The sequence below is a fragment of the Phyllostomus hastatus genome, unplaced genomic scaffold (assembly GCF_019186645.2).
Source record: "Phyllostomus hastatus isolate PE091 unplaced genomic scaffold, TTU_PhHast_1.1 phas_contig_40, whole genome shotgun sequence".
Taxonomy (NCBI): Eukaryota; Metazoa; Chordata; class Mammalia; order Chiroptera; family Phyllostomidae; genus Phyllostomus; species Phyllostomus hastatus.
The window spans coordinates 73,412,981-73,431,498 of NW_025333872.1; the positions used below are offsets into that span (position 1 = coordinate 73,412,981).

At 35.6% G+C, this 18,518-nt stretch overlaps 1 protein-coding gene across 4 annotated transcripts in view; it reads right to left on the reverse strand.

Annotated features, from left to right (window-relative positions):
* Positions 1-18,518, reverse strand: part of TMEM244 (transmembrane protein 244) — a 57,744-nt gene that overhangs the window by 24,180 nt on the left and 15,046 nt on the right. For 2 of the 4 annotated variants that reach the window (XM_045843786.1, XM_045843787.1), the window contains exons 2-6: positions 16,846-16,934; positions 10,884-10,969; positions 9,286-9,359; positions 6,784-6,909; positions 5,236-5,280 (exon numbers count right to left, since the gene is read on the reverse strand). In XM_045843786.1, the coding sequence (XP_045699742.1) occupies positions 5,236-5,280; positions 6,784-6,909; positions 9,286-9,359; positions 10,884-10,969; positions 16,846-16,878 (364 nt within the window). In that variant the 5' untranslated portion in view covers positions 16,879-16,934. Of the gene's footprint in view, positions 1-62; positions 1,484-5,235; positions 5,281-5,641; positions 6,003-6,783; positions 6,910-9,285; positions 9,360-10,883; positions 10,970-16,845; positions 16,935-18,518 lie in introns of those variants that run through there. The other 2 variants (XM_045843784.1, XM_045843785.1) reach the window with 2 other exon arrangements.

Below are 18,518 nucleotides of genomic sequence, written 5' to 3' on the forward strand. Positions count from 1 at the left end.
GACTTTAGGGTAAAATCTATTTCCCTAGAGTCATCTAGGGAAAAAATCTAGAGATGGTTTTGTTTGGTTTCTAATTGTTTCCCAGAATGTTTGTGTGCAGGAATGTAGGAATGAGCCTGTGTATGTGTGTGCGTGTGTGTGTGTGTTGGGGAGTGTATGCTATTTATATTTTAGCTGTAAACATTGTATGCACTTCTTTTGTATCAGGAGATATGTAAACTATATAAAAAGTGGTAAATATTTAAGACACATACAAATTTAATGCTCTTCATTTGTAATGTGATTCAACAAGCATTTATTGAAAACAGTGATATAAAAAACATGTGATTGGCAATATAGAGCTACACTACCTGAAAACCTGTATGGTCCCAAGCCCTTAGACCTCGCTTACTTAAAGCAGCAACATGAACCGGCAACACAGGCATTTCCCAGGAATTGCTAGAAATACAGACTTTCAGCCTCCACCCAGTCCTTCAAAACCAAAATCAGCATTGTAACAAGAACCTCTGGTGACTCAAATGTACATATGTTTTTTAAATCTCTTCTTCTTTAAGATTTTATTTATTTATTTTTTAGAGAGGGAAGGGAGGGAGAAAGAGAGAGAGAGAGAAACATCAATGTGTGGTCGCTGGGGGTCATGGCCTGCAACCCAGGCATGTACCCTGACTGGGAATCGAACCTGCGACACTGGTTCGCAGCCCATGCTCAGTCCACTGAGCTACGCCAGCCAGGGCTAAATGTACATAAATTTTGCAAAGCACCGTTAGAAGATCATTATCTAAGGAAATAAATAGATACTGTTTTTAAAAGCAATAATTTCATAAGAAATACTCAAACACAGAAGAAGTTATTAGAGATAATAATAGAATCGAATTCTGGTTACAGGGATTTGCTGCAGTTTTGAATCTGCCTTCTTCTGTGTTATACTTTCCAGAGATGCATTAGCATCTCCTAAAGGTATGTTCCTGGTCAAATACATTTGAGAAACCATGCATGAGGCTTACCACTGCTGTGTTTACAGTAGTATGTTAAGGATTTTAAGAAGTCCTGAAATAAATAAGTCTGTTTTAGTTAAGCCCAGGATTCCACAAATATACTTAAGGAAACTTTTATTTTCTTTGCATGGCATCATTAACATCCTTCAGAACTAACATTTTATGGAACACACTAAGGAACACTGCGTTTATGAGTTTGCAACATTTTGCTCATGAATTCTTGACTTGGATTCTTCTGCTCTCCATTAACTTCTCTTTTTTCTTTTCATAGTTAGAAAGTCTCCTGAATAAATTTAACCTTGAATATAGGTGTGAACAAAAAATACAATTTAATTCTGACACAATGTACATAATAATATAGAAAATCTGAGGCAAATTAATTCAGCCTTTCTGTTAAAAACCATCCAGCTCTGGATAGATAAAGTTGTCTTTGAACAAACAGCATGCTAAAGCTTGGCCCCCACATATCATTGAAATTAAGCCGGATCCTGCAAGTAATGAAAGGAAAGTTTGGGTTAACTACCAATAATGAATAATTCATTGGTGAGATGATGAATAAGAACAATTGTTGTGACTAAGATAATGTTCCTAAAACTGACATAGCATTTATCGATTGAGCTAAGAGAGGGTAGGTATATATTTTGTGCTGGTAAATTGTCGAAATTCAAAACTTCCTTCACGGAAGAATAGGTGCATGGTTCTGTCAAGTTAATAGTAGGGAGCTCTTAAACCTCAGAAACTCAAAGGCAATCAAGTCAAAGCATGTGCCAAGGAATTCACAATTCTCAATTCTTCTTGTAGCTTTTCAGACCTGTCTTTCCTTTGTGTTGTTGATATTTAAATGTATTTTATAAGGCATTTCTCTCTAATTATAAAAGGAAAACATCTTATTCACTTGGAAGTATTTTAAATATAGTTTTCAGATTTTTATTAAATAAATTTATTTGCAAAAATAACTACAAATGCAACTGCTGAATTTGCATTGTTGTAACTACAATTCATGTTTTAATTGAAATGTCAAGGTTTAACAACTGACATTGTTACAAAACAATAAACTACTTTCAATTTTACATCATCAGTTGTATTAGAGCTCAACAATTAACTGTGAACTATATTTATCTCTAGGAAACCCCAAATCAATAATGATAAGTCTGTTTCCAATGCCCACTGTAGTCATTCTTGAAACACTGATCAAGTTTTAACAGATGAACAATGACATGTTAATTAAAAAAAAGGGAAGACGCCTACAGTCTCTAACATTTGATTGGCTTAGGAGACAAAGGTTACCCAGTGCTAACACAAGACTACTGAGAAGAACAAAAAACTAAAAAACAAAATGAACAAACAAAAAACCAACAGTAACAAACAAAATAAGCACTTTCATATTCACACATAAACAGACAACATTCCCACTGGACAACTCTTGAAAATGAATAGCAGACATCCTTAGGCAACATGTTTTATGTAGAAAGGCAAATATCAGTAGAAGTTTTACCACAGAAAAGTAATGACAACTGTACTGACCGCAGTCCTAATTCTGCAGACTGCAGGAGTAAATCATCAACACCTTTCATTAGTTCAAGGAAGACTTTAAGTATTACTTTGATCAGATGCTGGCTTGTTTTGTGTAAGTTGAATAAAATGAAAACCATTAGTCACCATTGCTATCACAGTTTAAAAGAACCAAAAATAGTTACAACATGAAAGAAGTAAACACTTGAGCAGAAACCACCTTTGTATAAAAGTAAACACGACAAAACAAAAACAACTTATCATAATAGCTAAAAAAAAGTGGGTCTTTGAATCAAACTATAATTGTTTTAAGGCACGTTAGAAAAACTCCACTTGTCTAGTTGCTAGTCTGATCGGAGCGCAGTATAAACAGCAACACAAGGTCGCCAGCTTTTCTCTGTAGCCACTATTATTTCACGTGCCAACAAATTCAGTTGTCCTGTTTTTAAGCTTTTTATTAACATCTCAACAAACACTTCCATTCTAGCTGAGTTACATCATACCAGATAAAACATCAACAGTAAGGGCACATGAGGGTTTCCTGTTTCTGGATATTTTTGATGCTTTGTCACTAAATATGTAGGAAACTCTGTAATCAGGCAGCCAACTAAGTTATTATTAACATCTTTACAATAAAAGTTTACAATTATTGTCTGACACAAATGCTTCCAACTAAAATCCCAATTTTTAGATAATCTTTTCCACCTCACATTTTGCCCTACTTTTCATATTATTAAACTTATTTTTCTTGTCTGCATCGCAAGCCATTATGTAAAACTGCACAATCTTTATAGATGTTCCTAGTACAAAATCTCAGTTGTCATAAATTGCTGTTAAATATGGACTTCTAAAAAACAGAATCATTCTGAGAAGTTGGAAGCTTCAAAGCTCAACCAGTTCCCTAACAAATATTTGTATTTCAGTAGGTAAATTGTACTTCTTGACCCTTTGACTTCTCTGCATGTTGAGTCAAATCAACTTTAACACAATGAAATTTGTTTCAATAAACTTGGTTAGAACTCCCCCCCCCCAAAAAGAGGCGCTTCATAACGGGGGCTTATTTGAAAAAATCTATAATGAAGAATGCAGGTATTCATAGTTCAATGCCTTTTGACAACCATGGCCAGGTTTTACCCACTTATCTGTCTTCTCATCTATAAGAAGTTACTATCTGCCTTTTTCCTATCCTTTAAGCTTAATGCCAGCTTACTAAAACCTGGGAAGAAGGCTAACAATGATTTTAATGATGTATAACAAACACTTAATTTTAAAGAAAACGATGTTTTTGATATACTATATTCTGCAGCACGGATTCTCAGTATAGGCAATTATCTCTGACTTGGGCCAAAGTTTTAGGAACAATAAACACCCAGAGTTTTTCACCTACCTGAGTGATTTAGTTATATGAAAATGCCTTTGGCTCTGGTTTCATTGGCCCAATAACTCCAGTTTGTTTTAAAATATTAATCCCGCCTTACAGAGCTTTCATATACCTGTTGTTCTCTGAATGGCAGTCAGAGTATGACTTCAAAGAAAGACAAAGCTCTCTGAGGGATGAGCCCTTAGTGAATCAGAGGCCTAACAAGCCCATCTAAACTCCTCAGACATGGACACGCACCCAATGCGACACCAAGAGACAGGATTTTCAAGAGGTTGAGCCACTATTCTTTTATCTAAATTTTTAAATCAAGAGAAAACAAAAAAAGATGAGCTCAGACATCATTTGATGACTGTCCTCTGAGTAATCCAGCCCTGATTATTGAGACTAAAGTAGTCACTAAACTGTTTTACCCAATTCTATTGGCTGTTCCACTATGCTAAAGTTGACTCTCCTTGATGTCAAAGTGATGTTTGTTACATGACTTAACTCTCTAGGGCTCAGTAAATTTTGTGGCATTGCCAGTAAAACCCAAAGAAGTTCCTGTTTTTCATAGAGAAAAGATAATTTCCACTTGCAATTACAGCATGTCTTTCAGTATCTTTTTTCCAATTTACTAAAAATTTACACTTTGAACAATTTATACAAGATAAAATATTATTAGATAAAAATGATAAAACTTTCTACATATGTTTCTTGTATGCTCTAAATAATATTGCAGAAAAGTGTACATCTAAGGCATATGGATACGCAAGGTAAGTAGAGAACTAAATTCTAGTGAAGAGATTGGTAAGTAACGTGAGTATTGCTAATGCTGGTACTAGAAACACTCGGCTTCAGGGAAAAGAATGTGGCGAAGTGCTGCATTTCCATTTTTCATCACTAAGAAGGACACTGATTAAATAAAAAATATTGTAAAATTTACTGAAAAGAGAAAACTTAAGAAGTATTTTGTGGTCAATACCTGGCTTCACATAAAGAAAAAGCTTTAGAAAAGTCCACATTCACTTGGCTAATGTTCTTGCTAGGTATATGATTGATGAATTCAGTTGTTCAATTTGTGGGCAGAGAAAAATATGAAAGTAGTTTCTCTTCTTCTTGGACTACTGAAGTGACAGTAATGTCATTCATATGGAAAAAGACCCAAAAGAATATGTCACAAAAATATATCCAGTGTTTTAGTCGCTGTAATTTTAGAATGATAAAGCCTATGATCAGTCTTTTGGTTCAATTACCTGACCCATCTAAAGAATTTGTATGCCCCCAGTTTATATATAAATATATATTTATATTACACAAATATTATATATGTATATATAAAATCTATATAGGTAACATATATATAAATACCTAAAGCAGCCCACCAGTGTGATGCCAAAGGGAATTCCAACATAACTGCAATAGAAAAAAATGTGTTCATTTTCAAAACATACATTATTTTGTTACTCATAAAGAAATACTTCTGTTTGGGCAAAACATATCCACATAAAACAGAGAAATTTTATTTCCATCCATGAAATCAGGTATCCCTAAATTTGCCCTTAAGTCATAGTCTAAAAAGGTCATTTGTCAAGTCAGATAGTTTAAACTTCTCTCCTAGAAATGACGTTATAATGATCAAGTCTCAGGCCAGCTCACCACGTTGATTTGAAGGGACAGTCAGCGAGGACGGTCCCAAAACCATCCTGCACCCTCAATGCCTGGCTCTTTCTGAAGTTCCATGCCGTGTCACTGTGAACTCCATTCTGTTGAGAGATATTTGTGAAGCATTTTCTCTGTTCCACGTGTTAGGCAGTTAACTTGTGACTTTTCTGGATCCAGAATCAACTGCTTATCTCGACCTTGAAGACTGAACCACCTGATGCCCTAAGCCCTTTTGTGAGTATCCTGTGGCTACCATCCACAAAATATTAAGCCCCCAACTAAATTAGAGATCGAAGATGGTGGGAGTTCAATGGTCCTCCAAGTTACTGCAAGTTTTATGTCTCAGGAAATTGATGCTAGGGTATGGAGATTCTGGCATTTTCCAATAGCAGTGATGCGGGAATGTAGCAATTCATTTGAAAATTGTGTGTTCTTAAGTTGAAGACTGATTAAACCTTGAATAGACCAGGGCACTAAAAATATGAGTGATTTAAGTTGTTAGTAATAATAACTTTGAATTAAAACTTGTGGTTGATTACCACCCATACTTTGATTAGCATGCTTTTTTTAAAAAAATGGTTAGACAAGGGAGAAAAAGTTACAATGGAAGTACCAATTTTGAAGAAATGGATAAAGCTATCATTTACTCAGAAATTATTATATGCTAAACACTGTCACATAATTTATCATCCTCACTGAAACTTCACTAATTATCCCCCACTTAGTAGAGGAGGCAACTAATAATGTAAGCAATACTGTTATTTGCCTAAGGGTAACCACCTAATAAAAAAGTAGGATGAGAATTTGAATCCATTTTCTTCTGACTCCAAAGATTACAGGTAGAAATAAAAGCCCTTCAGTCTAAGAACACAGTAACTTTTCTAAAATAACTATCTGGTGTTGAAAAGTTTGCAATCCTTTGAGCACAGGTCTCGGGTTCCAGGTCCCAGTCTTCGGTCAATTTCTGCCTTAGGGAGGATTTTGTAGAAGAGTATTCTTAACACAGGCAAACTCTCTACAAGTTAATAAGTTGAATGTGGAACTAGAATTGGAAGCACCTACATTTCAGTACAGCTTTGAATTGGAAGATGTAGCTAAGCAATACCTTGCTGAGAAAGTGATAGAAGAATTTGGTGGGGAAGATGAATAAGGCGAGGGGGGTGAAAATCTTTCACCATCATTTTTTGTTATTTAGCCATCAGAGTACCATCTGCATACAACAAAGTTTTGTGTACTTTATTTTGTTTTGCTTACCTGTTGAAGTGATGGCAACATGGAGAATAGTTACTGAAATAGCATAATCCCACACCCATTCTTCCACAATAAGAGCAAAAAGCAATCCACAGATGAAGTAGGTGACTTCTGTTGAGATTAAAAGAACTGAAAATAAAAAGAAGAATATAACTATTTGGGATAAGAGTAACTAATAATTCTGAAATACAATTAGTAACAGGACTATTACAAGTCTTTCAGCAAAACAAATTCAGTAGGAATTTTCTTAATACTCCTTCTCTTAACAACCCTCAGATTTGGAAAAGAACTTTTCATATATTCCATCTTTAAATAATCATTAGACTTATAGAAAAATAACAATATATAATTTCTGTTTCACTTTCTTTATACTTAGCATTTTAGAAAAGTTACAATGTAACCAATGCATGTCGATCTGTACTTGGATTGCAAGTCTCATTTTTAAGATGTATTGAAAAACTAATGAAAACTTCAATTCTGAGTTTTCAAAAATAAAAAGAAAATGTAAAAATGTGGTAAACTATAAGGTGTTTTTGATATCAATCATAACCTAACTCGGAAATAAGTTCTTTGGTATCTTTTAATAAAGTGGTGCGTGCCTTCAGATAGTCACCTGGGAAAAATAACCGACAGCCGTGGATGAAAGAAAGCCTCACAAAGGACTCATGTGGATGGAGGCACTCTTCCAAACCCACCAGTTGTCTCAGACTGGTTTCCCTGAACACGCACGAAGAGCCAGGACCACATACAGGTCAGGATCACAATTCTCTGACAGCCTTCAACATGCGAAGGGTTTGCCTTTGTTTTTAACATGGAACTTTAAGACTGTAGTGGTTTGAAAGAAGATTCATCAAACTGTAAAGTGATAAATAGATGTGATATACCCCCAAGTTCCCTTTATAATAATATCACTTTCCATAACTATTATCTCTTTTCTCTTTAAATATGGCAAATGATTGGTAAGTTCATATAGGTCAGGAGTCGATAAATCTAGGCAGGTAAACTCATATTTTTTAGAAGCAAAAAAAAAAAAACCACCACACCACATTATGTTCTATTATGCAGAAGTAATTTATTAACCAGCAAGCCAGCAATTGCCCATTGGATGAGCAAGCCACCAAGTAAGCAAGTCCCAGGTGCCATTGTTGATTGAACAATGTTACCCATGTGAGGGGGTTGTTTTAAAGCATTTTGTTTGAATTCAGTAGTTCCAGCAGACCAAACTTCCTATGCAAATCACATTTGAAATCTGATTTCTTTGGTTGCAGGCCATTTTTGTATTTTTGCATATATTTTCCAAAAAAAGACATCCAGTAATTTCTTAAAAAATGTAATGTTTAAAGAATTCAGTTTATTTCTTAAAAGTAGAAAGACATTTAACAGAATGTTAAGGGAAATGATATTTAGAAAGCAAGTTTGGAATTGATTTTCTTCTTTTTCTCTTTTCTAATTGCATATACTTTATTTTTTGCTGAAAATATTTATTTTTTACACTAGTAAAGAATGCATTTAACTCTCATTACTTTTATACTAATTTTTGCCTTTGTGTGTACACGTGTTGATTGAATTTACTGGGGTGACATTGGATAGTAAAATTATATAGGTTTCAAGTGTACATTTCTATGATAAATGATCTGTATACTGCATTGTGTGCTCACCACCTAAAGTCAAACCATCTTCCGAAATTGTATGCTTTTTATAAGCTTTCATTAATTTACATGCATTATTTTATAATGGAAAATGACATTCAAATCTAATTTTTCTAAAGATGGAGCAAACTCACCATGAATGCCCCTAAGACAAGTATGGGTGGTGCATATTCAATACAAACAGGTGTTATTATTAATATACATAAGGTTTATGAACATAGTAGCTATTCATAATTATTCCTTCAAAAAATAATAAACTTAAAAAAGAATTTTCTTTTCTTAGTACATTTTTTCTTATCATTACCTTTGCAACAAGTTTTATACTATTTGGGGGAGAACAATCAAACAAAGCAGAAATGTGTGAAGCAGAAAATGAAAGACCTCTGTCATCCCAGCTGGAAAATAACAGTTTTTTTGCATAATTTCTTAGTACTGACACCATGAATTTTACTCTTCTACAAAAATGAATAACTATACTATACAAATTCTTCTGTAATCTTAATTTTCCATTTCATACCTCACAATCATCTTTCTATATCCTCACATCAAATCATTCTTCCCTTTTTATGGAAAAATACTTACTGCACAAAATTTTACCCATAATGCCTCCAAATAAAATTTCAGATAATAGTACTATCTACTTATTGCAGTTATTCCATGCCATTCTTTTAGGAATAAACATTTTAAAAAATTTTATAGCACTTTCCCATATTAAATTGTGAAGTCCAGTCTAAGATACATATGGCTGACAGAAAGGGCTGATATTTAAAAACATTTTATAAAGCAGAAAACTGTTTTGATTTTTGGAGGTATTTAGCTCACTAACTGACAAAGATTCAAAATGAAAACTGATTACCTTGATAACTTGTGTTGAGCCATGAGGGGCATGTTTTGAAGTCAAACGGTGCCAGGAGACTGAGTTCATACACCCTGAAGATGTGGCAAATGAAAACAGTTTACTCTGGAGCAGGCAGTACATGGCTTTGCACGACAAAGTTTGCACAGTGCTCTTCACACACATTAGCTTTACCCTCTTTGTGGCACATTTAAAAACAGGCTGACTTGGATGGCAGCCAAATAACCTCTTTATCTATATTGCCTTCTTTGTCCAATTAAGTCCACAGTGTCCACCAAGTGTATTTCATTGTACTTGAGATCCCCGCTGCAATCTTGGAAGTCCCTTCCATCAAATGTGGGAGGAAAACCCAATACTGTGGCAAGAGCACAGGGTTTAGAAACAAGAACCAGGCTCTAATCCTGATGGAGTTGTTCACTGTGAGCTTGGGCATGTCACGGAACCCCCTGGGCTTAGTTTCTTATCTGTAAATTGAAACGATTAATCTCTGAGATCCCTTCCTGTTCCAAAATCTGAGTCTATTAAGTACACATCTTCTGCTGTACCTAAGTTTGCAGTTGTGTGCAGCTGATCAATCAGTTAGCTGCTTTTGGAGCTTTTACTTCAAATCCCTGGCCTCTGACTCACATTAACTACAAACCCTGGAAACCCCATGCTCAGAGAGCCCTGAAGATTCTCAGCCCTTCTCTGCTCCAGGCACAGCCTCCCCACCTCCAGTCCCAGGCGACCGCTAAGGCGAGTGTGTCAGCTCCAGAAGCTTCCTCAGTGGGTTTGCCGGCAAGCATGCTTCATAACATTCTTCCCATTGCAAAACTTGGTATAATTAGTTTTGGCACTAAATTTCATATTGAAATGGTAAAGCCTAACTCCTTGCTCACAAAATAAAATTAAATTGTATAAACAATTGATTTCTAGGGAATTATTTGTCAAAATACATAATGTGTTTCAAGTAAATCAATGTATTGACAATGTAAATTTGTAAAGACAAAATTCAACCATAGCAAGACAAAGAAATTTCCTGGGGGGGGAAAGATTACACATTTAAGTAAAAATGGTATTAAAATTACATGGATTACTTTGTCCTCACAATAACCCCCTTTTGGATTATGACCTTCATTAGACAAATGAAGACAAGTGAAATCGGAGAAGCTCTATCACTTGGTCAATAAGAGCAGGAAGATTTTAAGAACCTGGGCCAAAATGCAGATCTCCTAACTTACAACCCAAAGCTATTTCCAGCACATACAGGAAATATTTCCTTTGAATGTATATTATCTCTAAATTCTCTTCTAGTTCAAACATCTTCTGATCCAACACACGCGGAGGGAGTGAGAGCTTCACTTTTTTCCATGACGATTCTCCGGAGGTAAAAAGATGAGTCCTGCCTGGTTCTATCCACTGCGTTTCATGAGTGTTACTTTTATCATTTTCAGTGATGGTACATTTGCTCATTTTCACTTTTACAAAAGTGAGAAGATACACATTTTTTAAAAGTCTGCATCCTCTAGTTCATAAAGGCATGTGAAGTATTAAATATGAACTCCTTCCATGGTCGACTTGAGCTTTCTAATGCTGTGTGAAGGCAACGTGCTACTTACTGGAGCGCCATGCAGCCCACGCTGAGGACCACGTAGTATACAGTGTAGAAGAGGATGACACATATGAGAAGGTTCTGCAAAACAACCTGCAGAGAAGACAGGTGTGAGACCCAAGAGCCTGAGCTTCTTCCCACGGTTGTTGGTAACAAGTCGGACAAACCAGAGACAATGAATGACTACTCCATAGTACTGGCTGGCCTGGCTTTGCTCGGAGACCCACGCACGGGGTGGGATGGACCCCAGTGAAAGTGCTGCTGACCAGCAGGGCTGGCATATTTCACGTTTGCACCAAGGGTTAATGCCACATACAGATCCATGCCTCTTACCCTCCATCTACCACAACAAACTTCCTAAATGCCAATATTTATGTTTTGATAAATGATGATAAAAATGATAAAAATGATTCTAAATCTCAGTTGTCAAAATAGTGAAAATATGATGGTGGCTAAGAAATTTTGAAACATATGAACCAAAAAATACATAATAGCACGACAGTAATTAAACCTGTATGTAAGAACTCACAGAACAATTGGCTGAAACACAATAGATGATCCTGAAATGGACCCTACCACTTAACAAAACTTAAGAAAAAAGCATGGCAGATCAATGGGAACAAGGTGAGTTATTCAACAGATAGCACGGTGAAAATTGTTTAACTTCTAGATAGAAAAATTCCTTTAGATTCTAGTCTTTCACCAAACACCAACATAAACTTCAAATGCATTAAAGTATTAAATGCCAAGAAATAGAATGGGAGAAAATATTTGTAACATGTATCATAGGCAAAGGATTGATATTTACAATAAAAACAAGACAAACCAATAGAAACATGGACAAAATATAAAAATAGGGGGTTTACCTGCCTAAACATTTAAAAAGGCAATACACAATTGAAAATGTGCTGCACTTTACTATTAATCTTTTAGAATATATTCTTGTGAATATAATAAAAATGTCAGTATGTCACATGGGGGTTTTTCAGTTTATTTTTTTCCCTTTTGGATCTTTAAAGAAAATCATTTTGTTCAATCAATGCTTTAACACCTCACAAGTATTCTTTGTCTCTGAATGACCAAGTCACCAAATTTACCAAGTCTTCTACTTTACCCTGGGTACACAAGGAGCCCTCCCCTAAAGGCTAGAAGACGAAAGAGGTGGCACGGAGCACACAACAACCAACTGGCCAAATGGACCAAATGTACAGATTTACCACGAACTTATTTGTTCCAACTATCTAAAAACGGGCAAACTCTTGGGCCTAAGAGGCCATAGGAAACCAGGACTACAGGTTCCCTTCAGAATCCCTTCAGGATTGAATGTGGGAGGTGAGACATGGGTAGGGTAGGAGAGAGTAATGGCGGGGGAAGGGGACACCTGTCATTGAACAACAATACAAAAAATTTTTAAAATAAAAAAATAATTGTACTGAATGACTAAAGAAAAAACACTTTAGACGCCACCCAAATGACTGAACACAAAACTTCAGTATGAAACAATTATTATTGCACTTTAGCAAAATCCAGAATTTAAGAATCAGAATCTGTAAGTCTAGATTTAGCTACTACCAAATTTTTTATTCTTTAAAAATGTATTTGGATCCCAAATCAAAGAAACTGTAGAATAATTATGATGACATTTATGAGACATTTGACAACTTGATCTTGACTAATATTTGATGATGTTAAAGAATTATTAATATTTTAGGGTGTTATAGTGATATTGTGGGGTTTTGAGTCCTTATTTTTAAAGATACTTATGGAAATATTTGCAAGTATAATGGCATGATGACTGGTAGCTTCAAAATAAAAAGGAGGGAAAACAGGTGGACATACAGGTGAAACAAGGTTGAACTTGATTGGTAATTGTGGAACGACATGACGTGTGAATGAAATTCATGATACTATTATATTTATATTTGCATGTTTACTTTTCAATAATAATTTTGTAATAAAAATTCTCAATAAATCTATTTAGCAGTGAACATATTTACAAATCCTTAAAATGTGGTTTTATTAATGAAAATTTGAGGAATGTCCCAGTTCTTTAGCAGCTGGTGTAAGGAGTAAACTTGGTTTAATACACAGTCTTCCATAAAGATATTTTCCTTCTTACCCTTGATGTTCTGTATTTATTGTTTATTAGTTTATTTTGGGTAACCTGTGGTCTTTTTTATTTTCCTTTATACTATAATGCATTAATATCATAACTCTTAATGCTAACATTGCCCCAGATTTGACTAGTCTGAGCAACTACAAGATACTGTCTGTGTTTAGTTTACACATCCTCATTATTTTCTTTGTGCTTCCTTGGTCTCTCTCACAACCTGGCATTCTAAAAATGTCATCACTGTATTGCCATTTGCATTTTTTCTATTTGTGAGCTTTCTATCCTTTTCCATTGATCTCCCTGGCCTCCTATCTATTTGTGAATCAATACCACACTGTTTTAATTATGAAAGCTTTATAGTAAGTTTTAATACACCCTTTCCCCATTGTTCTTTTTTCAGGCTTCTCTTTGTTATTTTTATGTTTACTTTGTCATATATACTTCAAAATCTACTTCAATAGCTCCATAAAACAACTTTATGTTATTTTTATTGGGATTATGCTAAATGTATTATTAACATGGGAATAAATACAAGTTTATAATGTTATGTTATCCAAAACCAAGAAAAATTTCCAAATTTATTCAAATATATTTTTGTATCTTTTGAAAAGTACTTCATTTTTTCTTAAACACATATTATACACTTTCCGTTAAATGTATTCTTAAATTCTTTTTGCTAGCAACATAACCAAAGTTTTATCTCCTGTTACATTACCTAATTAGCTATTATTTGAAGCTTCTATTTCAGTTCTTATGGATTTATTGTTTTGTCTAGCCCAATTACATTATTAGTACCTCTAATATATGTTTAAATAGTAATAGAGTTAGTGGGTGTCTGTTCCTTATTTTTGGCTGTATTGTGAATGCCTCCAGTATTCTGTTAGGTAGTTTAGTGGCTTTACAGCTGCACTATGTGTGTGTGTTTGTGGGTATATGTGTGTGTGTAGTTTTAGATACATATTAACACTAAATAATAAATAATCAGTTTCTACTTTATTCAATGTTTTAATTAGGAATGGTTTTCAAATTTTGACAAAAGCCATTTTAGCTTCTATAAATATAATCATGTGATTTTCCACTTAGACTCACATACATGGTGGATATGTTAGTAGATTACCTAACATTGAGCCATCTTTGTATTTTGGAGGAAAATCACTTGGTCATGATGTTTTATTTTTGTAATGAGCTCTTGCCTTCTGTTTGCTAATATTTCATCTAGTGTTTCTCCATATTGTTAAGTGAGATTGATGTGTAGTTTATTTTTTGTGGTATCTTTACAAAGTTTAGATGGCAATGGAATGCTTGTTTCATAAAAGTATCTTGCAGTTTTTCTTTTCTATACTTAGAAATAATTGAAGTAGCATTGGGAGTATATGGCCTTTGCAGATTTAGGAGAACTCCCCTGTGCAACCTGTGCCTGCCTCTTTTACAATAACCTCTTGTACTTGGTCTATGAAACCTGGGAGCTCTTACATGATTTTACAAAGCAGAATGCTCCCATTAACTACGGCAGATTTACTCTTCTCCACAGAGGGAATACAATATATTCTTCAAAGTCTAGCTCAATGTTATATTCACACTTCACCCCAAGTCAAGGTCAAAATCGATCCTGCCGTACTTCTTTGCATCCATAGCATTGTGCATCTGTCTTACAGATTTGATCACCTGTGTTGTGGCGTACTTGTTTATGGAGGTGCCCACTTCTCTAGACTCTCAAAGACAGAGACAGTGATTTAATCAGTTTGATTCTTCAGCCACAAAAATAATGTGTAGCTCTTGGTAAGTGTTCAATACATATATTTTTAATAATAACAAATGAAGAGAAGAAAAACAATGAAAACCCACTTAGTCTATAGTCTATTTGTTTAAAATGTGGACCCTAGGGTCAGATAACGCTAGGATTTCTTTTTCAGTTCCTCACTGGCAAGGTATGACATTGGCCACTTACACTCTGCATTTTGTTCTACTCATCTGTAAAATCTTGCAGGAGTTCTGTTTTCAGCACACGTGTGAAATTCCCAGCATAAGTACTCTATGTGCTTAGCAGATCACCTGCCTCTACTTCTCCCACATGAAAGCCTGCTGCTTGGTTCTTCAGACAGTTCCTAGGGTGACCGTGAAATACGGCTCCCCGACCTGTAGTATCCTAGCACAGGATCCAGTTTGCTAACAGTGCTCTCTTCTGAAAGTGTCTGTACTGGTGAATTCTCCAGTTCAGGTCAACAACCGCTAGGAAATGCAGGAACGTGTTGTGCCTCTGACATTTTTACTTGCAACATTTGTTTTACAATTGTAATTTTATATTAGTTTAATGTAGTTATGAAATGTGTATTCTACTGGAGTTCTGAACAACAATGCATTGTATTCTGAACAACAACGTAGCAGTCCTCATACCTGGGCTTTCTTCCCAGTTCCTGTGCAATTTCCCCAGACAGCAAATTAATTAAATGGCCTTTGGCCATGAGTCTTTCCCTTGAGTCAGCTTTTCTCTCATTTAAAATGTAAGGATAGGGGGGATTTAATTAGCCCAATGCCTGGCACATTGCATGCACTCAATAAATATTTGTGGAGTCTTGGAACTCTCTCTAGACAAAGGTTGCTTTTGCTATTACTATTAATTTATGAGCATATCAGTGATTCCTGTGCTGATATTATTGACACTGAACAGGACTTAAGAAAAGTTAACTCATAACTTACAGGGATCTATCATAAGAGTTCAGATGAAATTTCAACAACTCGCTTATTTTCAACATATTCACTATTGGTCTAATGTTCTAAGTCTGTGATTTCACATATAAAACTCTGGGATTCTAAAAAGGTGAAAAAACTGCAGCAATTACCTAAACATTTTCCCCAGAAGGTGTGCATATGTAAGCCCAGACTAAATATAGAGTCCTTAGTCCCCATTCTTTACGTAAGCTACTTAAAGGAAAGGATATTATCTTTTAATTATTCTCTCTCCAGCCAAGTTATATTGCTAGTTTGATACCAAAACTATACATCAATTATAAACAGTTTAAAATCCTTTTAAAAATATGTTTTTATCTAAAATATCTTTCCTGATACAATTTTTTTTTTACTGATTTAGAAAATGTTTCCTAGCTGTTGCCATACGTCACAATTCTTACTGATGATGTGTGTTGTGAGGATGGCAGTGAGCAGAAAACACTTGAGAAAGTGCACACAGTGCTGATGTTTTACTAAAATGAATACAACATCAATCTGAAATCATAATTTAATTTTTAAGTAAAAATCTGATTTTCCAGTGTCAATTCCCTGCAGGCCAGGTCTTTATAAGCTCGTGTGAAATCATTCAGCTGCTCTGAGACTTTGCATGTTTCCTTGTTTTAGGTGTTTTGATTTTTTTAAAGGGTGTATTTTTATGCAGAAATAAAATACAGCGATGAACACTACTAGCCTGAGGGGGGAAATAAACTAACACAGCTACAGCTTAAAAATGTTTGAATACTTTGCCTCTAAAGATCTTGTGCATCCTTTAGAAGTTGGAAAAATAAAAGCTGCCTCTTGCCACAAAAAAAGACTGAAGACAAACTGTCATGATTTCAGAAAACAAGAGCTGAACTACAGGTGCTAATACTAGAAAGTTCGTCTGTGAGTAACGTGGTCCCTTCAAAATCGCTACTATTTAAACGTTTTAGATCCTTCCTGGGCCGTAGGTGCCGCTCTGTGGTCGCCATTCTCATACCAGCAAGAGAGCTGCAAAATGTTTTCTGCATAGTACCTAGCCAAAAGTGAAACAAGTTGCTACTGAAAGAGAGAACATTTATAGAACATATTTGCTTACATCAGTGCTAGGCAGTAACAGAGAGAGAATGCAAAGAAGAATTCTCTTTACCTTGCTTGGAGCAACTCTGACCTGGAGAGCCATGTACACATCCTATGTCAATGAAGTGGTGAGAGCCACACTCCTTATGTCAACGACATCTGGAAACAGAGACAATTGTCACTGTGAGCTTTTCAATTACTCTTGAAGACTAAGCGTGAGATGCAATAGAGCAGGATGATTGGATTACACAAAATGAGACAGAAGCCATCTGTGAGCCATCCGTAAGCTACTGAGTGCCAAAATGAACATCCTTATTAGAAAACTGAGTTCTCATACCATTTGTAGTTTGGTCAGATTTGAAAGATGAGCTGATTGTTTTTAGACACTGCTGCAAATAGGCAAGGACTTGAAATTCTCCCTGGCTGTATGATTAATGTCTGTCTCATACTTAAATTAGAAACATGGGTTTTCAGTTAGGAGGTCTTGAGATTGTCTTCAAAGGATGCTGCTGCCATTCATGGTGAAGCGTGGCCTGTCCCCTGTGTTTCCTTCCCCAGGACCACAGACTTCCAGAAAGAGAAATCATTAAACCCTCTTACATCATGGTAAAGCAATATAAAAATTCTGACTGTTGGAAAACAGAAAGATTTCATGCTCTAAAATGGCAGCCTTGCTACAGCCAGTGCCATGTTTTGAGAACTGCCCACGTGCAGTACTGGAGGTCTCTCTGTGGCCCGAGGCTCCAATCCAGAACCAGTCTTTCCCTGACCATATCTCAGAGGCCCTTCCTCTTTCGATAGACACCCTCTTGTAGGTGGGAATTTACCTGTGTTTTGTGGTCCTTCTCCCAGTTGTAGCATCCTAACTTTCATACAGAGTACATTCTGCAAAATATGTTTTCAACAAGCCCAGGATTTACTGTTTTTCTTCTGGGAATATTTTTAAATCTGAGTTTCATGAGGTATATTAATAACACTATCAGTGTTCTTGTACTGATAAGCATCAGACAATTCCTTTAATTTGTAGGTGCCCTGTGTCTCTGCTTACATTGTGAGTTTTTGCAGAGAAAGACTCCCTCTTCTGCCTGCTAATAACTTTGTAACTGCTCCCAGTATCTGCTTCAGATGTTGGCACAGTGGACCCTCAGTAAATGTGGTTTGATTGCTCAGATCCTGTGCCTTGCCCTGTTTGTAACAGCAGTGGGCCAGCTTTTTTTTTTTCCCCCCCTAAAAAGGGCAGAGAGAGCTCCCCGGATGTGAGACGTAGTCCAGTGCTGAGCGCAGATCCTGTGCTTCACTTCCTCTACTCAACACCTTCAGTGTTCTGTGTACGGCTCAGATCCCAGTGGACTTCGGCTCAACAGAAACCACCCAAGATTTAGCCTCTTGATACATAGGAAGCCCACACTAATTTCACTGCAACCACTCCAGTGGATAAAATATTGAAAAGTAATAATTTTCTGTTTTGTTTGTTCATTTATACTGTTCTTCAGATTCCACAAAGAAGTGAGATTATATGGTACTCATCTTTCTTTGACAAGTTCTCAGAGCATAATACCCTCTAGTTCCATCCATGTGGTGACAAATGGTAATTAAAAAAAGGAGATTTTAATTTTCTATTATCACATTAGAAAAATTAGCATATTGGGGAGAGATTGTGTGTATCTGAGTGTGGTTACAAGTACAACAATAAACACTTTTTATCTGAATGACTCTTATGATCTGTTTTGAAAGTTAGGCATG